Consider the following 27,286-nt stretch of genomic DNA (forward strand, 5'->3'; position numbering starts at 1 on the left):
TGCTGATAATGATTATTTTCTGCTTGTTTTAAATGAAGCATTACCTTTCGGAGTGATTAACAGAAACCTTTTGATTGCCCAGTAATGTTTTGAGACACTAAAAAGTGTTCTTTGTTTGTCTACCACAGTTTGTGAAAATTAAGTCTTAGCAAGATATTATATATACTAAGAGGAACAAATATAGTGTTGTTGGCAGAAGTGAGTTAGCTGACTTTGGTTGGATTTATCCTCTCTTGTCACAGACTTACATGTCTCTGATGGTTCAGCACATGATAAGAGTAGGAGATTACTTATGCAAATCTTGCTCTGAGGAACAGAATTTTTTTCAGTTGTAATCTGCCATTTAAAAGTTCTTGAAGCTTTATGCTGCGAGAGCACTTATACGAGGTTGGCATGTTTTCAGGTGTCGTTGTGCTGTTTGTCATGCTGTGGTAGCCTGCAGTGCTGTGAGTGTCTGGGGGCTAGACAGCAGCTGTGTTGAGCAGAGTGTTGGTGACAGTTTGTCTGTGGCAACAGCACCTGGCTCTGTTTAGAGAGTGATTAGGACAGTCCCAAGCAGCTTCCTGTACTGTTTACACAAGGAGCCTGGAGTTAAAGGTGACCCACTTTGCATTTTCTTATCAACAGCCCACATTGATAGCTTTGAATAGCACAGACTGTAGAAAGGCCTTTGCATGGGTTTACATAGTTCTCTATTACAGAGAATGGGATGTGTTTTACTGGGTGAGGCTTGGCTTTTACTAGCATCACAACAATGTCCTTAGGTGGTATGAAATTGTGGGTGCATTTACCGCTCTCTTTGTGTGACAGGGCTGGATTCGTCTGTGGTCCGGCTCTGTGATGGAAGAGAATACAAGTGTAGGGACGTTTAGGAAATTGAGGGCTTTTTTCTGTTTTGTCTACATACCCTCTGCCATGTTTCCTTTCCTTCTCTGTCTTTCCCTCTCTGTGTTTTTGCCCTTCTGTATCCCTAGCTAGAACTCTCATGGGGCATGTCTTAGATTTTGTAGGTTTAACCTTGGATTTCATGGCTTTTCCCTTTGGGACGAATTGAGTTTGTGTGTTTGATTGTCTTTCTAAGAATCTCCTATTGAGTGTTTAAAAAAACCGTAGTAAATGTAAGCTGTAAATGTGATGACCAGTGAAGACAGCTGAACAAACAGGTCGTAAAGTATTTATCTGAAGAGAAGACAGATGGGACGTTGGGTGAAGGACCAAGCAGACAGTTCCACAGGTAGAAAGAAGTAGTAAAGTATTGAGCCAGAGAGCCAACAGCTTCCTGTGTCTGATGTCCTCCTTTTTTTTCCTCAGGCCTGCAACATTTTCCTCCTCATTTCCAGTAATAAAGCCACTTATTACTTTACGTGTGTGTGTTTGTTTACTCTGTGTATGAGAGCAAGCTAAACCTGCTCTGTAGAATGTGTAGAGATGCATTTCTTGTCACCCAGCACTGCTGTTAAACATTGCTTAGTTTTATCAGTATGATATGTGTGTGTTGGTTAGTGCATGCTTTTAAAAACATTAAGGCGTTGTCATACAGCCTGGCACACTCACATGCCTTGTGACACACCACATTATTTTGAGGCTAGATGGTTAATTTTACATAAAAACGAAGGACTTCAGTAACAGTAGCATAATTCTCCAGTAATAGATCAGGAAGGCTGTACGAAGTGTCAAAGCTACCCGATATAAGTGCATTTAAATATGTAAAGTTGTTACACTGATGGCAAGTAGACGTGAATATGAGAGTTTTAATGAGAGTCTTGGCCTCAATTTGTAGACTCAAGTCCTTGTAATGAGGGTTACTTGCATAGGATCGCTTCACATTGCTGAAAAAATATTCCAAGTAGATCTGAGATTTCAGAGGTAAAAACTAGTAGGACGTATATTGTACCTGTGTTTACATGATCAGAATAATTTGTTAAACGTGGAAATTAGTGTCGGGGCATTGTTGTCTTGTATCGTACATTCATCTGTAAGTGTGGATTTTTATCACTCTCACACAAGTTAACCTTTTACCATTTTTCACCTAAAAGATGTTCACCTCAAGTTAAACTATAGTTTGTGTTTGGCCTTTTTTCAGCTTTATTTGAGAGGCACAGTGAAGAAAGGACAGGAAAGCGGGGGCAGAGATAGAAGGGGGAAGACATGTGGTAAAGGGTCAGACTAGAACCCGGGCCTGCCACTCTCAGCCGTTCGGCCTGTGGTTGTCTGCGCACGCACTGAGCTAAACCAGCACCTGAAACTATAGTTTGTGTTTAAAAGATGGCCACAATGTTACACATTGGGTTGGGAAGTCCCATTTTGAAGCCTCAACTTGAACACTTCATTTATTTATTTGTTTGTTTTCAAAGCTGGGTGTAATGAGTGAGTAGATCTCAGAAAAAGAGGACACAGCATGCTCATACGATGGCCATTTATCAACCTCTGTGTAGCCATATCCTAAATCAGGAGTAGGCAACCTTTCTGATGATGAGTGCCATCTAAAATTTCCTCAGAAGTCAGTCTGCCATATGATTGTATTAGCAATAAATTTAATAACGCTCTATATTAACAGTTGCATACTATATAGAACCACTTTATAGAATTATATTTGTTTGCAGATGTTGGCAGCGAATAGCTATCAGCTATTTTCAACAAAAAAAATAAAAAGACACTTTTTATCCATAACAAGAACTCCATAACAGCAAATGAACTGTACAACAGAAAGTGCAAATGCTATTTATGGTCTCCTCACAACAATGATAAGAAAAATAAACTGAGCCAATATGGCATGTTTGTTAATACACTCTGATCTCTGGTCTCCCACTCAGAGACACAGGTCTCTGAGCGTCCAGCATTCAGATGGCCTGAGGACACTCATGTGAGAGAAAGTCTGCTCACACAGATATGTAGAACCAAATACTGTCAATTAGGCCTCTGCATTGTTTTGAAGACAGTTAAACTTGTCAGGTAGTGATGTCCAGCAGGTGAAAATGCAAGCCCCATGAACACGCACAGCTATGGATTCCAGCTGCTTCGATGTTGCATTAACTGGCATTAACTCAGCCAGTTAATGCGAGACAAGTCTAGCTGCTCATTAAAACTTTCTGGTTTGAACAGAAAATAAAACATTGGTCCATACACCTGAAAGTCCCAAAAACACATTGTGAATTCTGTCTCGAATCTACGGATGTATCCGTGTATTTCTTCCTTCCCTTATAACTTCCCTTCAACTCATTCATGTCACCTAAAAGGTAAACCTGTTTCTCCATCACCTGTTCAGCTCTGATGATTCAGTAAGGACATCTCCTGGTTTCATCTTCATGTTTCCCTCTCACCTGATAACCAAACCGACATCATGACCAGCAGCTTTAACAGCTGTGGCTCCAGCAAACATCAGCTGATACTGGAAATTAATATTAAGTAAATTCTAACAACAGCTGATCAAGCTTAAACGTGCTGCTGTTGTTTAACACGACATCCGGCGGTTTCCTCTTTCTGGTGCAAAGTGGGCGATAAACAAACAAGAGAGAAAAGCCGATCAGCTGATCATTGATCAGTTTCATGATTGAAGCAGCAACAGGAGAGGGAGGGGGAGAGAATGAGAGAAGAAGAGGCAGCTGTGCAGCGTAACGACAGAATAAATCCAGCTTTGTGTTTTTTTGTTTTTTTTTTCATTCTAGCTGAAGTACGGGACAAACTGTGTTCCTTATCAGCTCAATACGAAACGCGTAATATTTTCTCTGAATGCGGGACGATTCGTCTTTTTACGGGATGGTTGGCAACTCTACTAACTAACCTTATGAATAAAATAAAGTTCACTATCAGTAAAATCATAGCACCCACCCAGGTGTATAAACTCCATCATGCTCGCTAGTACACAGTACGAGTTATTGTAACTGACTGTAAAAAGTCAGCACAACAAAAATAAACTCCATCTAAACTTGGTTTATATCTGACCCAGATAGACTGCAGGTCATAACTTCTTACCTGAATTTCAATTCACCTGACACTCGGACCGGCGGCCGCCTCGGGTCCCTGCTCCTCCTGCCTTCCCTTTCCCTCATCCACCTGCTGGCCTCCACCACTTGCTAATGTCACTGAATCTGTGGAAGCTCCGCCATAACCACCACCAAACAACTGAGTTATTTTTTACGCACCGGCCAGCATCTGGCCAATCGACCACATTTCATTATTTATACCGTTACTAAAAATAAAAAATCATCGGCCCATAAAAACGGAAAATCACCATCGGCCCACTGAGCAAATGCCCGCCCGGTATGCCCGATAGCCAGTCCAGCTATGGTCGTGCAGTTAACCCTTCGCGTGCCAGCCGTGGCACGCGTGCCTAGGGTTGCCGACCCCTGTCCTAAACCTTCTCTGCCTTCTATATTTTTCTGTATGGGACCATAACTCACACAGTGAACATTGTGCTGTTTTAATTAAGATTTGGAAGTAGAAATTGGAACTATAAACTCATTAGGAAAGTCTTTAACTAGGTCATAAATCAATCTAGAAGTATGGACTTTCTATACAGTCTGTATTGAATGTTTGCAACCAAAGGAGTATTTCTTGTGCTGGGCATTAAACGAATGCAGGTTTAAAGCATTTCTCCAGTGGCTTCACTTTATTGACTTAATCTTTTATACATATTCTCTGACCGTACCATATTTTACTTCTCGTAACTGGAAACACTTTTATTCACTTTGGCTTGATTGGAGCTTAAATCGTTGTTTCCCCCAGTTTAGTGTCACATTTTTCAGGGTTTCTTTTTCGAACATGAGGACTGTGCGGGCAGTTTTTATAGATGCAAGGTGAGTCACACTGCTCTCCATTGTGGTCGAGTCCCATGCTTCGAGAGCCATTCCCTGAACTGCATTGGAGACATACTGCTTTGGTAGCCATCGTGATTTCATTTAGACAACAGGGCGCAGTGTTCATCTGTGGAGTAATTTCCAGCCACTTTGTCACAGTCTCAACTTTGTATTCTGAAGCTTCAGTTTGGATTTGATTGCCTGAGGCGTACGATTAAAAAAAACATTTTCATTCACACAAGCCGCTCTTGCTACATTGAGCAGACCAAACCACCTCTTTAGATTATATGCGTATGTTTGTGTAGCTCGTGTTTGCTGCTGTCGTTGTCATACCCCAGAGCCTGATAAGCACGGGCCAAATAAACACAACACAGGCAACGTGAGAGCAGTAGATAAGCGAATCATACACACACTCAATACTGACCATACTTGACTATTGCCCTCACCAAGTAGAGCCTCTTTCATTAACCCTTTTTTTTTTTTTTGGTGTGTGTACCTCAGCACAATTCTGTCCATCTTGTGCTTTCTCCAGTCACACTAAAAACAGCTTTGTGCTAAGGGCTACTCTTCAACAAAGCCCTTTTCTTCTGCTATCACATCATCATCTCATCTTGCCTCTATCCGTGTCTGCTTCCACCTCTCTTCAACATGACTCTTTGCCTCTCTTGTTTCCTCCATTTCTGTCTTTTCCTCTGTTTCTGCGATATCTGCCATATCAGCTGACTGTCATATTGTATGTGTCTGTTTGTTAGCATGCCTCATTGTGTATGAGTACAAGGTCAGATATGTGCCTGAAGAAGTGAAGCAATTTTGCGGCCAAGTGTTTTAATAAGCTCATGGACAGAGCTGCATGCCTGTGTTGGTGGAGGCCACAGTTGCCGTGTTAAACGTGCTCTCACAGAGAATCTAGTTGCCAGCTAGGCTTGTTTTAGCTGGCTGATATTTGCATAACTAAAAGCGTATGCATTTTGGGAACTGTTCTTTCTGTATTTTTGTTTATATCTCGGTTTCACATCTTCCATACGCGTTGTCTCTTATCTCAGTATCACATCAACCTTGTGCGTTTCTCGTTGCATTGCAACCGATTGACATAATTTCTAATAATTAGTAATTTAGTGAGCGGATAACATAAACACACAGGGGGGGTACATCGCTGCATGGTTTTCCCAGTCTATTCAATCTCATGGATGTATGCATTATGGCAATCAACTGTTTTGTCGTTCTTTTAGGATGGCAAGTGAATCTCTTAAATGTTGAGTAAGCCATTGAGAAAGATCATGCCGATGTACTCAACACCTGCACAAGCACGCTGCACACTTCATTGCCTCTTAATACATTCTGCACCACAAAATCTGTGGATCGTTGCAAGCCAATCCAGTTTTTTGTTACATTTGCACAGTACCATGGCAAGTACAGGCACCTGTGTTGTATGTACACACAGAACACAAACGGATGTTTACATTTAACAGAAAGTTTAATATACTTGAATGGTTTAATTCTATGACTAATAATGATTTCTTCTCATGCACACTATAAAAAAAATCATAAAAAATGTGAACAATAAAATATAATGCAATTTATAAAGATTTATAAAGGCCAAAGGTAAAAGTTTGATCATTTAAAAAAAATTAAAGAAAAAAGATAAGAAAGGATAAAGAAACTAATTTGAGAAACTGGAACCTGACAAAGTGTTGCATGACTAAATTGAGTGATCTGTTGTCAAAATATCTGTCGTCAGCTGTTTTTCTTTTGGTTGAATAACCAAGTAACAACTGACTAAATGTTTGTAAGGTTGTGTAACTGTTCTAGCTTTAATCTTACAGATCCTTAGATTTCCCCTGTGCTAACTAGATAAGTCATGAACATTTGCACTTTTGAACCACTTCTTATTCTTTTTGCATTCTTTGTGGATCTAATCTTAAATCACACAGTTCGCTGGTCTAGCTAATAAACAAGCAATGCTCAAATTCATTGTAATATTACTGAGAAATTTTTATTTGAAGTTTTAAGCACTGCAAGAGCCATTGTGATTAATCTGGACTGACCCTCGAACGTTGTGAAATATTAAAATCACTTTTTAAATGAATGACTGTTCTGCAAATGGTGTACTTGTCAAGTACTTGAGAGTATCAAGGACACCACAAGTCTCAGCTCTGTGGCAAAGCCTTGTTTTTGTGGCTACTCACAAAGATTTGGCCATGGTGACAGTGGGTTGCCTTCTTCGTGCTCGCCTAGAGAAGAGAGGTTCACTCGTCAAACCGTGCAGCATCCACACATTTGGACACGCACACGCATGCACGACCGGGAACACACACCAATTATACCAATTACAAGATTACAACAGGCTAACTCTCAGCAACAGCTATGGAAAGTCAAGTGGGTGCTGTGTGCATGTCTGTCGCTGTGTGTGTCTTCTTGTGTGTGTGCGGCGGTGCCGCTTGGGAGTCAGGGCCCATGCAGAGCACTTGCAGTGCTAATTAGGCAACCACAACCCAGAAGAGTACATCACAGAGAGAATAGAAAAGGGAGAGCGGATGAAGTGAGGAGTGTATGTAGGGAATCCAGCAAAAAAAACCAAAACTGTGCTCATCTCCTGAGGAGGCTTGTGGAGGGAGATAAAGAGAGGAGGAGGGAGCAAGCTGAATGATGATAACAACCAAAATATGTTACATGCAATGATGTCCCCAAGCACTGAGAGTATCACAGTTCAGAACAATACAATTTATTCAGCTTTGTGGGATATATAGGTTGTCTGCTTATTTGTCAGCATTGTGTGTGTCATCTGTGCCTGTGTACGTATCAGTTTATGTGGCTAAAAGTACGCTAAAGAAACACAGGTGCAGAAAAGACGATAAGCTCCATGGTAGATTTTTGTCTTTTGGTTTTTGAGTTCATGTGTGGGAGATCTGTAACGTTTGTAATGTCGCCCTCCCTTTTTCGGAGCCAATCTGTCACCCTTTTTCAGTCTCTGTAACAGGTGAGGTTGATTAAAAGAGGGAGTTGGCAGGACATGGTAATATCTGAGCTAACAGCCTCCATGCTTTCTGACGAACAGCTGGGCTGGGGCTGAAGCAGGCCCTCTCATCAGGGGAGCAGCAAGGCTGTGTCCCCCTCAGCAAGAGGCTGCAGAGGGCACAGCCATACAGACAGCAGCTTGACTCCTGGGGCATCGACCACAAAGAGCCAGAAACACAGACAGGAGGCTCTTGTGCGTGTTTGTGTGGCTGAATGTGTATCTCTGCATGTGTGTGTTCACACTCTCTAAGCAGCATTGTGAAGCGTAACCAGACTGTTCTGTCATACGCCCACGCTGGTATCTCCGAGAACACAACTACACACTCCCAAGATGACATGCGCTCACGCGCGCACACACCACCACAACCCCAGCCACCCCTACCACAGCCGCTATGTAATTAACAGACAGAGGAAATGGCACTGTTGGGGTGGGTAAGTCGGATGCAGGGAGGAGGAGAGGAGAGAAAATCATCTCAGCTCGTGCCTGCCCCGAGGACACACTGTTTCTCTGTGGCTGTGTGTGTGTTGGAGAATTGAAGAGAAGAAGGTGAAGAGAGGGAGAGAGATGCCGGCTGGTCTTTTGAAATCTCTGTGTTTTTGTTGCTGGCTGCTGGAAGGCAGGTTGGGGGTGGGGTGAAAACAGTGAGTGTACGAGAGGAAGAGAAGTAGGAGGTGAGGGATGAATAATAAGGTGTTCACACACATGCACGTTCACGTACACAGCCGTATCATTTAAAGCCTCACAACGTAGAAGACAGAAAGACTGCTCTCTTTGCTTGTTGCACAGTGGTGTCTGCGTGCTTGTGTGTTTAGGTGTGTGTGTGTGTGTGTGTAGGACAATGTGAGCAAGCCAGGTCAGAGAGAGATGTACTCTGTTCTCTGCTGTAGCTCCATAATGGAGGCCTGCTGTATAATGACAGCTCAGACGCAGGCAATGCTGTCTCCCTCTCTTTCGGCTTCTTGACTGATCTCTCGCTCAGCCCCCCACCCTCTCCCCACCCCCCTCCTCCTACACCACCACTGTGATTTTTTTCTTCCTCTGTCTTGGTCTTCCTTTTCTTCTTCCATCTTTCTCCAGTGGAACTGTCGCCTTTGATTCAGCTTCTCTGCAGCCACAGTGCTTCTGTTTCAGGATTTCTCTGATATTAGGTTTTTGTCTTTTGTATGGAGTGAAAGAGATGGCACTCGTAGGTGTGTGTGTGTGTGTGTGTGTGTGTGTGTGTGTGTGTGTGTGTGTGTGTGTGTGTGTGTGTGTGTGTCTTTGGAAACACACGTACACGTCCGCTGTATCGTGCCTGAGGGTAGACTATGACATCTCATCTAAGAAGTCAAACAAACTTGGAACTACCAGAGCAGGTTTATCCTGCTGTGCTCCTGGATAGTCTGCGTATGTGTGAATGTGTGTTCACGAGTGAGGATGAAACATACATCTGTTTGCACTGTTAATATCCAGACTCATATCTGTGAGCATTTACGACCACCTTTGATATTATGTCCTTGGTCAAGTGGTTTTTCTTTGTTTTGGAATAGCTGCCTGTGCACCTTAAAGATCATCTTTTTTTTGGTCAACCTTAGCTGTTTATGGATACATGAGTACCATTTATAAACAGTATATCACTCAAAGTTTAGATTTAGTTAGCCGCAGAGTTATGTTTCCTGTTGCTATGCAGTCTTTTTTTGGCCGGCTTTAGGCACATGATAACTTTGCAGTGGTAGCAGATATTATGCTCATATTACATCCTGTTTAGCTAGGTTGGTTTAACCTTAATTGCAGCTTACTTAACTGCTGTTTTGTGAACCCTCGTTTGTCTCTGTTGTCTCTTTAATCTGAAGTTTCTTTCATGTTAAACTTCTTACATAGCTTCCTGTCATCTATTTCATCCTCCTGTCAGCACATCTTGTGCTACCTTGAGCTTCTGTCAACCAGTCACGATGACATGTACTCATCAAATTGACTCTAAATCCTTCCTCTGTCAGTGTCTGAGCTGCTAAGGCTAAAGGTTTGGTCACATGTGCACTGCAGCCCTGAACCTTTGTGGTAATAACCCAGAAGAGTTACATATGTTACACCATTTTCCAAATAATTTGGGTCAAGTATTAAATGGACTTAATTCTTCCAGCTTCCTACTACAGAATCAGTCGGATGTCTGAATAAGTAAGTAACTGTTTGGAGAACTCGCAGTGAGTGAGTGGGCACGCTGTGTCCTGTCTCCTTGTCTCTACCCAGGCGCCACCTCTTATCTAAACCTATATATTTCCACTAGTGATGCAGACTATTTCCTGTTGTCTGTTTGTGAAAGAGGCCATCTTTGGACAAAGTCGAAACTTGATTTTCTCGACTTTGTCTGAAGTTTAGGTGTGACAGTCTAGCTGATATATGCTTTCCCTCTGGGAATTGCCATCAGTTTTTAGCTCTGCTGAGCAACTCTGATTAGAGCCCATAATGTAAGAAAAAAATAATTTTCCTCTTACTTTTGGGCGAGACGCTTAGCTGATGACATGCTTGAGGCATGTCTGCAAAAACTGAACTAAACGCACGTCACTTGAAGTTCAAGCATTCCATTAACATCTTGTTCAATGTTCCTTATTCAAATATTTAATACTGGCCTGTTGATAAAAAAACAAATATCAAATGTCCTTTGCTAATCAGGGAACGAACTGTGCTAGAATTCATTTAGCCTTGAAGTAGTGGGAGTAAATGTTTGTGTTGTATTGACAAATATAGCTCTGATACTACATTGTAGTACATCAAAGAACAGATTATGAGAAACCAGCGTTCATGCTGTAGACGAAAATAAGAACTGGAATGTTGAAGTGGAACACAACAGCAGACCACACAGCTATATTACATTAGAGCTACAGAAGTATTCAAAGCTGAGCACAGCAAGGCTTTTAGAAACTGTGCTTCAGTCGCCTGCCCGACCACATGCATTGAGCCAACTGGTTTATTGTAATGACATTTTTATTGCTCATTTTAAGCGAGACACTGACCGGTTTGGCTCTGTTCCTAAACAGAGCCACAATATTGTGGCACGACTGAAGTGTGCTTTACCATGCCTCGAGAAAAGAGGCATCTGCTGCCTGAGTGAAGTAAAGCATGGAAACGCACTAGTTGTCATGTGTCAGTTGGCAGTACAGTTTCAGTCCGTGCTGTATTGGACTTGGCCAAGACAGGTTGGTGACTGGATCAAATAGATGGGCCAGCAGCACGACACTGCTAGTTTTAACAAGCTGATAGGCAAATCCCTTCCTGGTTAAAGATTAACCACTCGCTAGAGCTGCCACTGCATTATCTCTCCACTGGCCAGGGCATACAGTAGCCAAGAGGATTTACGTTCCCTGTGTGTGTGCGCGTGTGTGCGCGTGTGTGCGAGCGTGCGCATGAAAGCCTAATCTGCATTCCAACCAGCAAAAGGGTGGAACTGTGTGTGTCAGTGTGTTTGTTTGACTATGGGAGTTAGTGATCTGCTTCTCTCCCAGCTGGGTGTTAAAACAGTGCGTTTACTGTATGCCATTTAGCAGTCAATCTGTTCTGTGGGTGCGTAGAATCATGTTTGTATGTAGCCTGTTGTAGTCTACATTCTTTTTCAGGGGTTTGTATTTGTTTTCCCTTAGGGCGTAACAGAAAGGGTTAATTGCATCAGTAAGCTTGGTGTGTAATAGACTCCTTTAACCCTTGGGTTGTCAGAAAAAATGCTCAGCGTTTGCTCCAGTGTCAATAGATCTAATTTATTCATATCTCTGTAAATGTTGCGTTAACATCCTTAACCTTGGTTTGTCCTTCTCTTAATCCACAACGATATCATTAAATTGTATCCGTTTTCTTTTGTGTATTACTGGATTAAAGGACTGTGACATACGCTGTTTTACTGACAGAGGATTCCCCTGATTGACTGTTAGACGATGCCATCTGCTGGTTGTTTGAAGAATGAAAGGCCTGACACTGCACACCCTGAGCAAGTGTGTTGTAACTGAGTGATGTTAAGAAATGACAGCAGGCCCACTTATCTGGAAATTCAAGAGACATTACTCATGCTTTCCTTAGATCGTAGTCTTCTTCTTCACTTAGTCTGAAAATAGAGCCTACACGGCTTGTGCATGGCTTGTGTTTTCTCAGTTTAGAAAGAAATATAATCACACTGTCACTGATGACATGATTTGTAATCATTAGTACGTTAAAGTAATAGGTGTTTATCTGTTTTGTTGTTGGAAGCTAACTGGGAAAATGCCACTGTTTGTTTTCCATTTCTGGGTATTTACTTTACTGGATGAGAGATGGTGGTGACAGGAAATGAGGGCAGACTGATAGGGGGATAGATTGTGTGTGTGTATGCAACAAAGCAAGACTTAAACCATGAGAAAAGGATTCCTTATGAGTTATGTTACTCGTGACTGCTGGTAGATTACTCAGAACATAGAAGCATAAGCACACACACACACCACCAATCTTTGATAGGATGTGTTGTTCAGAACCAGCTGGTTGATCTTCGTGGTTTTAGACAAAAAATGGAAGAGAAGGCCGGAAACAGCAATGACTGTGGTGGTCCTGTGTTCACAAGGGACAAACTTCTCTCGAGGAACAGAGAGGATTTCTGGGAGGTGGCATTTGGCGAAATGCTGGCCACTATGTTGTTTTAACCTAAAAATTGTATCTCTCGCTCACTTGCTCCTTTGCTGTTCTGAGAAAAGTAGCGAGTGGCGGAAGGAGGAAATGACTAAAACAAGTCATTCACACCCCTGCTATGACAGCAGGACAGAGAGGGGAAGTCAAACCCACACTTTTACCCTTTTCCTGAGTCCTCCACCCCAACCACTATTACACATTAGGCTCCCCCACCCTGATAACAGCTCTTTTTAATTGTGGCATACTGTGTGTTTACTCAAAGGAACCCCTGTGTGTGTGTGTGTGTGTGTGTGTGTGTGTGTGTGTGTGTGTGTGTGTGTGTGTGTGTGTGTGTGTTTTGGTATGACATCCTCATTTGTGTGAAATGTTACAGATTCCTGTAAAAAGGAGAAGAATGATTTTCTTTTTGTATTTGCTTTGAAATAGCCTTAGTTTCACTTTAATTTGAGAATTTTCAGTTGTGGAAATGTGTGAATAAAGCAAATTGAACTGAGTTGAATTGAGGCTAATAATTTACAAAAGAGTTTCTGTGTTGTGCTGTAGGGCTTGACACAGGCCAGGGCATGTTCTTTCTTTCTTTCTCCTAACTTCTTTGTATTTGTCTTAAGAAAAAAAAAGGGAGCCTCGCATATTTCACCTACCTGCTCCCCCTCCATTCATGCATATGCATACACGACCCCACACGCACACGCTTCATGACGCTTGCCAGCAATGAGGTCAGATGTGATGACCGGCTGAGCACCCTTCCCTGTTTCTCCTCCTCCTCCTCCTCCTCCGTCTCCTCCTTCCCTCCCCTCCCCCTCCTCCAATTCGCCTTTGCAGGGCATGCATGCCTGTGTCTGTTATCTACAAATGGCTGAGGAATTATAGGTTGAGAAGGGTGGAGGAGGAGGAGTGAGGGAGACTGTGGGGAGGGGGTGGGGGTGAGGTCATGTGACATCGCAGCAGCTGCTAGCCTAAGAATTTCTGTTTTCTCAGTTAGAGAGAGAGAACGAGCGAGAGCACGGAGGGGAGAGAGAGGCGGCGTGCGTAGTGTGTTGCTTTGTTAGATAAGCTCTACACGGTCTTTGTGAGACAGGAAGGCAGCCGGGCAGGCAGGGAGAGAGTGGACGGGCAGGACGAGAGAGATAGGCAAGGAGTGAGTGAGAGAGAAGGGAGCAGTAAGATGGTGTGTGTCCTGGCGCTCGTTACCGGTGCGCACTGGGCTGGGCTCAATGAGAAGATGCAGGCATGGGAGATGCAGGCGGCTCCACTCCTTTGTGCAGTAAGAAGCTTCGATCACACTTTTTTTTTTATCTGTGAGGGGGGTTCTTGAACCGCTGCGAGAACTCCGGATGTGCGCCTCTGCGTGTATTTGTCAGGCTGCGTGCTTGTTCGTCTCTTCTTTCACTGCTACTCACATTTGTTTCTGTTTGTGCTGTGGTTTATATGTGTGGTTGATACAGTCAACCATAAGCTGCTGTCTCTGTAGTTACTCATTTAGAAAAAGTTCCTTGAATATGTCCTCCTGACTTTGTCGGACTTTCCCTAAATAAGGAGGGAAGAGTAGCACGCTATTGTCTTAAGTCACGTTACTGGAATGGAGTTGAACTTGGTGTGTGCTTTTGCTTGTTTGCCGGTCTGTCACCAGGCTCTGTGTGTGTGTTACTTTAGTGATTCCATTATTAATTGTTTGCTGGGTTCATTGAAAGTGCACTGGGTAACTGGGAGGTTACAGGCAGGACAACTTGAGAGGTGTTGGGAATGCTATTCACTCTCTCATGCCTGACTTGCCACTGTGTGTGTATCCACTTGAAAACACACACACACACACACACGGTGCTCTGCTTCTGCTCTCTTCTCAGAAGGGAAAATGATCTTTTTACAGCCCTCTCAGGCTACATCCACAATAATACATTTTCACTTAAAGCAGTGTTTTTAAAATGAAAACAATCTCCGTTGTGCACACTTTCAGAAATGGTCTTCAGCTTTGCTAACCTAACCGCAAATCACATTGACCATTCACTGGACAGGCGTGTGTGATGCAAACATGAAACGCATAAAAGCCACTGAAAATAACAAAAAAGTATAAGAGCGTAAATTGCAAAGCAAATCTGGCAACATTTTAGAGTGACAGGAGTACCCACACGAGTAAAATATAATCCTAAAATGAATGGGAACTGTAAAATCTTAGCTGAATTTTTGTGACTGATAAGATCGGTAAACAAACGTGGGCATTTGCACCATTGTTTACAAATTTTTCTGTTTCTGCCCAACCAAATCCTGGAGTTTTTATACTAAATGCAGGACTGTTCCAAGAAAGTTTTTTGTTTTCAGAGGCCAAAATTACCCGAGTAGTGGGGATGCTAGGCTTAAATATAGAAAAAGTACCCTTAAAAGTGAAAATGTACCTTTGTCGCTCTGCTAGGCTTCTGCGGAAAACTGAGATCTGAACTTGCTTGCCAAACTGCTACTTTTTAGTAAGCAGATCTTAGTCATCATGTTCATTGAAAGTTCATTTTAAATGTTGTTTTTAAGGGAGAATTCAGAACAACTGTGTGTATGTTATTGTTTGTGTAACAGAAGCTATTCGAGTCTGAAGCTAAACTGTCCTCCGAGCCTTCCTTTGTGTGTCCGTGCGTGCGTGTATGTGTGTTTTGCTTGAGCACGTAGGGGTATCAGACACCGCTCTGGCATTTAGGGATTCCACTGACCGTGGGGCTGTCAACATGGTGTCACTTTTCAACACACACATACACAGGAAGGAAGGAAAGGACAGACCCTCTCAGCCCTCCTCACCCTTTCTAACCCCTTCAGCCATCAGAGCTTCTTCTAGCCCAGACTGTCATCAATTTCACTTTTATATTAAGTCTGTTTCTCTTTGCGACGCAGCATTTTCTTTTATTGGTAGTGTTTTTTTGTTTTGTTTTGTTTTTTTCAATTAAGCTCAGTGTCAGTGTGAGAAACATTTTCTTAAGTGATGGTTATGTGAGGGAACCGAAAGGCACTCTGAATATTTTTGTGCTGAATTTTTTAAACAAATATGATATTTCTATTTAAAGGTAGTAATGTTGGCGCATGCTCAGTAGAGGAGCTATGTAAACTCTATGACCATGGACCTCTGGCACACATGCAGTCAACTGCAGCTCTTTGAGCAAAACAAAGAGTGACCTGCCCTCCTAACCTCTCACCTCTGACCCTATGCCATACAGCCAAAGCCCCTCTGCTCCTCAACCCCTCACACCACCGATCCCCCATCCTCTCCAGCTGTCACAAACAGAAACCCAGCTCCACACGCTGTATTTTTATTTACACAGATCCTCATGCCTTGAATTTTTTCTCATTCTTTAATGGAAATGCAGTATTGGTCCCTAATACTTTTCCATTCTCTTCCTTTGTTCTTCATTTGTAGGCATGAGCCATGAGCCAAAGTCACCATCATTAGGAATGATCTCCACGGCAACCCGTACCACGGCGACGGTCAGCCCTCTTACCCCGTCACCTCTCAATGGCTCTATCGTAGCCAATGGAAGCCCAGCTGCCCAGTCAACTCATTCGGGATTTGCTGCAGCCCTCCGTAAACTGGCAAAACAGGCAGAAGAACCGCGAGGTAAAGCCAGCCGGCCCATATGACAGGGATGTTACACGGAACTGAAAGTTGAATTCTCATCTAAAATCTGATCTGTAGTGCCGTAGGAAGAGTTCCTTTCACATAAAGAAAGAATTATTTTTATTTTTATTGACAGAGATCTTAATAGTTTTATATGCACTATCTGAGTAGTGTAAATTTACAGACCAATATATAGTGTTTATTTAAATGTGAGCATTTCCTGTTGTGTTTTTCACTTGAAAAATGATGTTTAACTGTTAGAGCTGGAGTAGCCTCGATATGGTCATATCAGACAAACGGTGCTTTTAAAGGATATGAAGCTAAAGGAGCTTTTCTCAGACAGAAGGTGAACTGAGGGGCAGAAGCAAGAGCCAGTGTGAGTAAACTACAGGTCATTTTGAACAATGATTCATGCAAATCAACTCTAGTATTCCAGGAAAATACATAATAGGTCCCCATACGACGTTAAGGTTAGAGTTTCTAATTTGGGTATTAAGGTCAGACTGTAAAGTGGTTAGCTGAAAATATTTTGATAATACCAAACCCTGTTCCAGGTGTGTCTTATATCTTAATCTTGCTTCACATAGCCATACTTGGTGTTTTGCACTTCCTGTAAGCTGTCTGTGGGTTGTATATTTAGCCTTTTTGTGTCCACATATAAACATATATATCTATAAGTATATCTATAAGTATATCTATAAGTATATATATATATATATATATATATATATATATATATATATATATATATATATATATATATATATATATATAGATATATATATAGATATATATAGATATATAGATATATATAGATATATATAGATATATAGATATATATATAGATATATATAGATATAGATATATATAGATAGATAGATAGATATCTATCTATCTATAGATATCTATCTATCTATAGATATCTATCTATCTATAGATATCTATCTATCTATAGATATCTATCTATCTATAGATATCTATATATATATCTATCTATGTGTGTGTGTGTGTATGTATGTATGTGTGTGTGTTTATAGAAGTGCTCATATTTGTGCATGCATGTATACTCCAAGACCAGCATAGCTGTGTTCAACTGTTATTAGCAATGTAGGGATATCCACATAGGGTTAAATTAGTTGGTGTCCCCACAGAGGCTGGTATGAAGGGAGCCACTCTAGCTGACCCACTTAATGTGCTGTATGTGAATCCATGTACACTTGGGCCTGCTTGTCACTGTGTGTGTCTTGACTCTCCAACTCACTGTCATACATACTTCCTTGTCAGTGGTTACACACATGAAACTTCACTAGAATTGCTCTGTTGGAGCTGTATGAATGTGAAATAACCACTAAGTGGTTTAGTTGCTTGTTAATAACTGTAAACCAACCAGAATTCACTCTTCAGATGTTTCATTTTAAATGTTTTTGTGGATTTTTGCTTGTAGATTTCTGGCTTTGTTTTGTTTTTGTTTTTTCATTTTATGCAAAACTAGTCTCTCCACTACGTAGACCCATGCAAATATGTCTTAAATATGTGTACCCGAGTGTCACCGGTGCATACGTAAACATACAAATAAGGTTATAAACTACATTCTACACAAGAGAACCTCAATAGGACGACATTATTTGTGAGTGTGTGTGTGTGTGTGTGTGTTTGTATATGTGGCTCTGTGCCTTGGCTCCAGAGAGGCTCAGCTACCCCAGCTGTCCACCCTTGCTCTGGCTCCTAAATCAGATGGTCCCCTCCTTTCTGGCTGTCCCTGGACACCTTGCTCCCCAGCCCACTACAGTATGGGACCCAGAACCGTGCAGACGATTTATTACACCCATAGAGAGCACTCAGACCCAACCTCTCCTCACCTCCCCCTCAGTACTTCTTTCCCATCAACTCTCTTCACTCCCTCCACCCTGCATGCCAGCCCCTTTACTTTGTCACAGTTTTCTCTCTTGCTCTGTCAAACACTGCCTTTTCATTTTTATTGTGGACTCCTTTTTATAAATGCAGCTTTTCCCTTATTTTTGTTACAAGGCCCCCTTTTCTTAGTTGGTAGAGTACACAGGGAAAGCAAAATACAAGTTCTTGTGTGTTTCTATTTTTTGTTGTGTTAAAAGGTGAAAAAAGTGTGTGAATTACAGATTGAAGTAGACAATCTGTAATTCACAATCTGTAATTCACAATCTGCCAAGACAGAGAGCTTCTGTCTATGTCATACAAATACTTGATCCTGTCTGATAAAAACTTCACCACCTTTTTATTAAAAGAACAAAAAAGAAATCCCCTTTATTATTTTGAGTCCTGCTGACTGTTTCCTCGTTGAAGTAGGATGTGACGTGTCAGTGAGTCAGCCATCAGGCATAAGGGCTGACTGCCTGTGTTAGGAGCACCATCTCCAGGGTGGGCAGAGAGACACGAGTCCCCCTGAAGCTCAAGCCCCTTCTCTGTCTGCAGAGCCTGTATTTATACAGAGCACACACCCAGTCACCCCACACATACAAACAGTTGCCTTTTCAACTGTGTAAGCCTCGTGATTTCTTTGCATGCTGCAGCCTGCTGTCCTCTCATTACCTTTTGACTCAGCCTCTCTTTCTCACTCACCCTCTGTTGATGCTGTGAGGTAAATAGTGCAGTATATACAAGGTGCCATGACTCAGTGTCCTCGGGTCTGAAGGAATTAGTTAGATTTGAGTACAAGTATCACTGCCACCGGCTGCTGAACTGATTTAAGACCCTGAGCACGACTGCTGTTTATATACAAACCCACACACCCATTCACGTGCACACACATACATTGTCACTTGTCTGTGGCGAGTATAATGAATAGCTCTGTGTACTGAGTGCTGCGTTGAAGAGGGGAGGTGATGGATAATGAGTATCGGAGCAGCATAAAGGACACACTCTCATCCAGTGCACACTTGCTTGAAAACACACACATATGCTCACAAATGCACACAGACACAGTTAACACACTGCCTCAAAGAGGCAGACCTGCTGATATCTGATTAATTAGGCAGCCCTGGGTTTAATCTTCTCTGTTGTTTCTTCTTACTCACTCATAGACACATAAACATCACAAGAGTTTCATGGCTGTGTCCATACCAACCGTAGTGCACTGCCTGGAGAGAACATGAAGAGAGGGAAAATAAAGGTATACAAGATAGTTGGAATGAGCTGGCTGGATAAAAGAGGGATAGGAAGTAATTAGTAGATTTGTGAAGAACCTGGGGTGTCGGTCATATTGTGTGTATCTGTATGTGTGTGTGTGTGTGTGTGCGTGTGTGGCCCGAGGCTTCCCTTGTTTCTGGGAGCCCAGAGCATGCTGGGACAGCGGGGCAGTGTGTCTATGACCTCTCCATCTGGAGCCTGCCTGGAGCTCGCTCAGCCTCGCTGTGCTCAGTGTGTGTGTGTGTGTGTGTGTGTGTTTCTCAAAGGCAAAACACTGCAGGCCGTGACTGTCCCTGAAACACTTACAAACAAGCTTATTTGCGTCCCCTTTCTTCCTAACTCTATCTATACACAGCAGCCTTACACCTCTCCTGATTTTGGCGCGGCATTTAAACGTAATGTACCGTTTGCACCGTCAGCCGAAGGGACAGAGGATAGCTCCTCTTATTTCCATCCGCCATCTTGTACCGTCTTCCTTTCTCTCCCTGGCACAGCAATACACACTGTGTGCCTCTCCCCTCCCCCAACACAGCGATGCAGATTACAGGCTTTGTGTTGTGTTGTCAGTGCATGGCCAAGACTGTAGTAGCAGGTGTGTGCAATGTTTTTGTGTATGCGTGTGTTTGTGTGTGAGAGTGCACGTGTTGAGGCTTGCGCTAGTGCATGCTGGTGAGGCGGCATATGGATGCAGGGTTGGCTGGGCACTGCTATGCACACCAGGTGTGAAATGGACTGTTTAATTAAGTGCTGATGTTGTTGTAATGCATGCTGGGAGGAAGGAGGGTGGAGGACGAGGTGTGGGTGGGTGGGTGGAAGGGAGCAGATTCTGTTTGGCTGTCTTGAGAGGGGTGTTGCTGGTGATGGTGGCGGCAGAGGGTTGGTAGGTGCCTTTTGGCAACACTGAAAGATTTTTGTGTTGTGTTGAATACTGAGGAGTTGTGTCAACTTTTTCACTGGGTCATTGGTCTGCCCAGGAACACCTCTGACTACGACTTCGTTTGTTCATTGCTTCTGTTGGGTGCATCGTGTGTGTGTGTGTGTGTGTGTGTGCATGATAGTGCAGCTCAGCTTGAGCGGTCAAGTGTGGAGGCAGTCTGGGAGAGTGGGACTGTTAATAGAAGAGGCGATAGAGAAAGGAGCCTCACATTAATCACAGGCAGCTTGGGACTAAGACAGCTTTCTCTCCCTTTCTGTCTTTTCCTTGCTCTTTCTTTCTCTACCGTCTCCTACGGCTTCTCTTTTTCTTTTTCTGCAACCCCCTCCATTCAACCCCGTCATCACACCACACACACCACGATACACTGAGCAAGTGACAATCAGTACTGCTAATGAAGTGAAGGTTGAGAGCTGATGAGCCTGTTCTAGACCCTGGGGAAAACAGCTTGTGCTTTATTCCTCCTACTCCTCCTGCCTCTTCTCGCTCCCTACAGGGTCACCATGTATGGCCATCTTCTCTCGGTATAGGTAGAATGGCAACCAGGTTAGTGCCAGTCACACACCTCATATATGTGATTTTTTCCCCCTCCTATCATATGGCCATAGTAATGTGGGGGAAAAGGTGTGCCCCCCCCCCCCCCCCACACACACACACACACACACACACACACACACACACACACACACACACACACACACACATTGATATGGACATTGAAGGAAGGAGGTTAAAAATGGTACACATTTAAACATGCAGCCCCTCTCGTAGACATCCCCAGTTGCTATTGCTTGCTGCAAGTACTGTGTGTTTATAAAAATTGTGCATCGAGCCTGACAGATTTACGTCTGCTTGGCAAGCACTGTGTTTGACGAACAGAAGGAAAACGAAGGAGGGTGTACGAAAAGTTGGTAGGTGGGTGGTGGTTGCATGGGGTGTTGTTAGAGAGAAGGAGGGGGGAAGGATAGAGGAATAATAGCTGTTTGTGGTCCTTGTGTACGAGTGTGCGTATGCATCGCGGAAGGACGCTTAGAAGAGCACATCAATTCTGCAAGCTGTAAGAAGAGAATGAAGCCGTTTGGTAGAAGGCACTTGTCTCTTTTATTTCCTCCTCACCCTCACGCGCTTCTCTTCCTGCTCTCTTATTTAGTCTGCCCTCCTCTTCTCTGGTCTGCTCTGCCTCTACATAGAAAAGGAGGAGGAAGAGATGGGGGGGGTGAGCGAAATAGATGGAGTATAGGTCTGTTGCTTAGCACCCCCAACTTCCCCCTTCCGTGCGTGTGCACGCGCACACACGCACACACACACACACACACACACACATTCACCTCTTCCATTCCTCCAGCCTTATTTGTTCCCCATCCTTGTGTATGCATGTTGTGAGCGTGTGATGAGTGAATAGGCTGTGACACTAGAGCTGTATTAAGTGTACCTCCGTTCCCCTGGCTGAGTGGGCTGCTATTGATTGGCCTTGTCTTGCAGGGTAGAGTAATGGCTCTCCGAGGTGAGGGGGGAGAATTAGGCCACTAATTGCCATTGTGCAGACAAGATATGACTTCCCCCCCCCAGCAGCCGCCCCACCACCATCTGCACCCCTTATCTCTCTGCTTTCCTTTCTGCTACTACTTCTCGCCTCACCTCACGCTCCTTTTGCACACTCACTTTATTTTCTCTCCCCCCAAATGCTCCCCATCTTCTATCGTTTTTCACTTTCGTGTCTCACTTCATGTATCGTCAACCATCTTCTGGTCTCACATACCTTGTTTTTTTTTTTTAACTCCCCCCAAAAAACCCCAACACTGCCAGCCTTACCACCACTTCCCCTCACACACAGATTTGATTTATCAGATTCTCTGATTTTCCTCTAGACATCACCTCGCTGCATTTATCGATTCTTTCCATTATTGAGTATTAGTCAGAGTTAAGTACTTAAAATCAGTCAGTGTCCTGACCACACCTACCGTAAGCTGACGCTGTCTGTTAGGTTTTGTTGCCATGGAAACCAATGGAAGAAATGGCCGCTGAGTAAAGATGTGCTTTTTTTTTTTTTTTTTTTTTTTTTTTTTTTTTTGGTTACAGGAAGCTGCCCTGAAACTGGCCTGAGGTTTCAGCTGCTTTTTATTTTAAATGTCTGCACGTAAACAGTCTAATGCACAAAAACACTCATGCTTGAGCGCTCATCATTGCAGTCTTCTTTTTTTTTCTTTTTTACACCACCAAAGTGTGTGTCCCATAGAGAGGTTTTGACCCACTTTGACTTTGTAATGCAGAGACATACAGCAATACTGTCCTGTCAAAGAGAAAGAGGATGTTGGTAGAAAAGGGGAAGAAATTAAGATTAAATGGGCAAAACATGAGTATCATTTAAAACAAAAAAAAGAAAAGAAAAGGAAGACCCAACAAAGGCTGTGGCCTGCTGGTGAGGAGGTAGAGTTGAAGGGATATAGAAAAATGTGACCGTATCATAGGAAAGATTTACAACTTGAGGGAGAAAAAGCAAAATGTGTAGAAAGTAAGGCATGTGACCAGACCGTGACCCTGCGCTACAGGGTTTCCCTGGAGGGCTTTGTTAATGTGGCACAGCTACAGTGGAGCAGAGAAGCTCATTGGGCCAGCTTTTCACCACCTGCTGTGCGTGTGTGTGTGTGTGTGTGTGTGTGTGTGTGTGTGTGTTTATATGTATATGTGTGGCGGGGGGATTTCAGTCTTTGGCTACAAGCGCCACATACATACAGTATGGCTGTTGAAGCTGTATTCTTGTAGTGTGTGTGAATGTGTGTTCTGCATGTGAAGGCTGTGTGACTCTCACAAGGCTGCTCATCCTGATCATTGTCACTTCCTAATAGGGGCCTTGGGCTATCCATCTGGCCCTCGGTGTGTATATGTGTGTGTTTACACCTGTGTGTGTGTGTTATCCATTGCTTTTGTAACGTTCCAAACCCTTTTTTCATTCCCTTGTGAAAGAATCAGAATCAGAATACTTTATTGATCCCTGGGGGAAAGAGCTACAGAATCATGTTAATTTTACCTTTTACCAGTAGAGGAAAACTGGACTGTCATCTTATTTCTTACAGACTTTGACTGATCCTACTTTTTTTTTTTTTTGTTTCTCCAGCTGCATCCTCCATCAGCAGTGAGTCACCACCAGTGTCTTCACCAGCCACCAATCACAGCTCTCCAGTCAGTACACCCAAGAGGGGTCCTCTTGGTCCTGGTCCTGTCCTGGTACCCCCAGCAGGCCACACTGTGCCAAACACTCCACCTGTAGTCACCATTGCTCCAACAAAGACCAGCAACGGCCTATGGAGAAGCGAGGGGCGCCAGGTAAATATTTCTTCAGTGTGGCCGCTTGTATATGTACATGGATAACATAGATGGCCTGTCTATAAACGTCTCATCACCCACTACCAACTAATGGATTTGTGCGTTAAACATTGCCAGCTGCCACTGGGACATCGAGGTGACAGCCTCAATGGCCCATAACATCTGTGCCCCTTCGCCCCCTCTCCAACTTGGCCCTTAGACCAGCCCAACCACAGTCCCAGGCTTGGGCCTCCTGTAACCATTCAAGCTCTCCACCGGCCTCACCCCTTTCACCTAAGCAGTCAAGTGCATCGTCTCCCTTGTCAACCTGGCACCCACTCATAGTGGGGAAGAGAGAAAGAGGGAGAGCTGCTTGCTTTGATAAGGAGTGGATTATGGATTATGGCCTTACTTTAAGCCGCCTTATCTCAGTTTAGGGCTAATAGTTCAGGCCAAGTGCACGGTTATGAACAGCACTCGGCAACATGCGGAAACTCTCTGAGCGGCTGACGGTTCCCTGGAGACAAACAGAAGGGGGATAGTGAAGAGGGAATAAGGAGGTCAGCCAGGCAGCAGTGTGTGGTAGCATTCAGACCATTGTCCTCTCTTTTGCAAACCCCTCCTGACACACCCCCCCCCCCCCCCCCCCCCCTCTCTCTAGCTATAGTTTTTATGAAATGAACCTTTTGCAGTACAGGGTCAGTTAGAGCTGCAAGGGACAGACACACAGGAAGCCCTTGTAGAGATGCCACCATTTTTGTAATTTTGTTAGCACAGAAATTTCAAAAAGGACGGACGAAAAAGAAAACCGGCAAGAATGCCCTGTTGCTCACAATTTAAGGGCAGTAATGTGAACAAGAGGTAGGGGTGACTGGCTATGGGCTCAAGGGACAGCAACAGGGTGAAGCGACACCCCGTCATTGTTAGGGTGCCGCTTCACTCAGCACTCATAACTCACACAGAGCCAGAGAATCCTTAAGGATACACACACACATCATCAAAATCTTCCTGTAAAACAAAGATGACTTTAATGGAACTTTCTGTTACTGAATCACACAAACGGTTACAAACAGAAGGAGCAGTCAAGTTCCGAGAACCCATGCAGCATGTCCGGGAAAACTTGTCTGTTGCTGTGTGTACAAATTAATGTGTTCTGCTTTCACTGCTTTAAAAGAGCATTTTAGTGTCTCTCAGGCTGAGAGATGAGTCTGTCTTTCAGAGGGGGGTAACAGGCAAGGCAGTGAAGAAGGGAGGGCTTGGTGCGTTGGCATTTTGCTTTAATGACTGCAGGAGTCTGCTCCCGCTGCTGCCTGTAATTGCTTTATAATTGGCAATTTGGATTCATGGCTCCATCTGAGAGGCGTAAACGAGCACTCTACAATGCGCGGGGTCTCCCACCCTCACTGAGGGTTACAGGGGCCTGGCTCACACAGAGGAAGATGGCTGTTAATGGATGTGTCTTTGAGTTTGAGTGCTTGTATTTGTGCACAGTAGTGTGTGTATATGACAGGCTACTGGAGAATAGTGCAGGAATAGAAGGCCATGTATTTTAGCAGGTGAAAGGTCAAAATGGGATGGCTGCTTGAATGTGTAGGTGCCTGAGTTGACTATAAGGTGCCTTTCTCATAGGATGGAAGGTTTTTCTCTTTGTTGTTCATGTTTTTTTTTTCATGGCCCTGATATATGTAGAAGCTACATGTTTTTAGGTAGGCATGCATCCGTACATTAATCCATACATGTGTACATGTATATACAGTCAAATGGATATCAAGCTCAAAATGTGTGTACATGACAGATATAGGCTGAATGCAGGTTTCCAAATTGCTTTGATCAGTTTGAATGTAAGTGGCTGAGATGGACGTTTCAAGAAAAACATATTTGTTTCAGCCATTCTTCAAAGATCCCACATCGCTCTCGAATCTTTGCACATAGTTTTAGTAATTTTTTGGCATGCTAACTTAACCTGGCAGAGTTTACCCTTTGCCTACGAATCTCACAACACCATACATAATACCAATCCTGGTATATTAGTATTAGTTATGTTAGCATTCTTAATGCATTCTTGTTGTTGTTGTTGTTGTTGTTGTGTTTCCTTCTGATGGTAGTAGTGCAATGCATACTATCAGACACTGGTAAAATAAAGGAGAATTTACATTTTAATACAAAAACACTAGTGTACACTATTATTATCATTATTTAAAATCTATTTAATGACTATCTGAAAATGTGAAAATCACGAGCATCTCTTGTTGGCATAACTGGTTGCCCTTCAGTGACAGTGAAAATGGTGAAAGGAAGAAGCTGAAACCAGTCCAGCACCAGCATTTGTTGTTTTATAGGCTTCTTTGTCTGATCGTCTTATGAGACGATTTCTGTGAAATTCATTGGAAAGGAACACTTAATTCAATTTCTGTGTTAATCTATGTCTGGGACTTGCACCAATTGACAGTTATTAAGTCATAGCCATGGTTTTAAAACCGTGATTGCCTCATGACACACAAGTTGTGTGTAATGCAGAATATCAACTACTGATCACCAGAAAAATACCAGATAGTCGTTGGTCAGGTCTTGAAAATAAATTAGAATTCATTCTCTCTCTCTGTGTGTGTGTGTGTGTGTGTGTGTGTGTGTGTGTGTGTGTGTGTGTGTTTTCTTTTATTATTGTATGCCATCAAAAAAGGTACTGGTTGTGTACTGGGGACACACAGTGAAGGAAAGGTGCAGCAACTGTCTGATTCAGACAGTTGCTGACTCTCCACACCATGTAACGAGCATGCGTAAATAAATGCCCAGTATATTCATGCAGTCACTCAAAGTGATTGGGCTGTTTTATCCTATTCCGATCGCTTGTCATCAATCAATCAATCAAGTGATAGAAATCAATTACTGTAACTGTCAATGTACGGTTTTCTTTCACAATTATTACTCACTGATAGTTCAAGCTCATGATAATGAAGAGCGGATGGGTTGAGGAAATACACACACATTGCACCTTAAAGTTAATGTGGGTTCAGAAGAGAAAGAGTTACAAGGGCTTTCGGGACAGCCACAAATCAGCAGTGTTGGTCAGCAAGGCTGTGCAAAAAGGAATGAGGTGGAGCAAAGAGCAAACAGAAACTGCATTTTCTTTCAAAGTCACTATCTGATCGAGTTTTAACATATGTGAAGTGCTTTTTCAGGTGACTGCTGGGAGCAGCGGGGAACAACCAGCTCTCCCTGTGTTCATAAGGCTTGAAAAGAATGGTGATGGCAGTGGAGGGGATTATAGAGATGGGTGCTTTGAGAGAATCAAGTGCCACACTGTTTAGCGAAGCGCAACAAATAACAAGGAGTAAACAGTAAGATTTTGTGGGGAGTGGGGGTGGGGGTTAAGAAACAGGGTTATGTGGGGAGTCTAAACATTAGAGGCATTTAATACTGGATGTTAGCGCATCAGTGTCAGTCTGGGTCAGTGGTTGTGGAACAGGATGTGGAGGGTAATGGCTCACTAAATGGGATTTGTTTTATCAGAGGCAGTGGTGAGAGAGAGGGTCATACTGCTGTAAGGTCTCTCTCTAATCCCAGGGAGCCCAGAGGTTAATTTAGTGGGGCAGGAACTGCCTTCCCCTCTTGTTCACCTTCTTTATGGCTTAATCTCTTTCTTTGCTTTCTCCCCTCTTTTTCTTCTTTCTAGTTGTTCCCTTGCCAACTTCTAGTACCATTTTGCGAAACAAGAGATAAATGTTCCACCAGTCCTACGAAAACCCTCCTTACCTGTATATTCATATATAAACATCTTTCTTGTTCAACTTACAAGGGTTGTAGCGTTTTTCACTTCTCCAATTGCATTTGTAGTCAGAGGGAAACTGTAGCTTCTGAAAATG

General features: G+C 43.2%; 1 protein-coding gene across 5 annotated transcripts in view; it reads left to right on the top strand.

The window, feature by feature from the left end:
• gse1b (Gse1 coiled-coil protein b) overlaps window positions 1-27,286 on the top strand; it is a 166,346-nt gene that overhangs the window by 126,283 nt on the left and 12,777 nt on the right. For 4 of the 5 annotated variants that reach the window (XM_085400850.1, XM_085400866.1, XM_085400858.1 and 1 more), the window contains 2 exons: window positions 15,827-16,024; window positions 23,236-23,444. In XM_085400850.1, coding sequence (XP_085256976.1) covers window positions 15,827-16,024; window positions 23,236-23,444 — 407 coding nt within the window. Of the gene's footprint in view, window positions 1-13,414; window positions 13,700-15,826; window positions 16,025-23,235; window positions 23,445-27,286 lie in introns of those variants that run through there. The other variant, XM_085400863.1, reaches the window with a different exon arrangement.

The sequence above is a fragment of the Rhamphochromis longiceps genome, linkage group LG1, assembly GCF_057381845.1.
Source record: "Rhamphochromis longiceps isolate RC_006_pf linkage group LG1, R_longiceps_female_GT1.1, whole genome shotgun sequence".
In the NCBI taxonomy this organism is placed as follows: Eukaryota; Metazoa; Chordata; class Actinopteri; order Cichliformes; family Cichlidae; genus Rhamphochromis; species Rhamphochromis longiceps.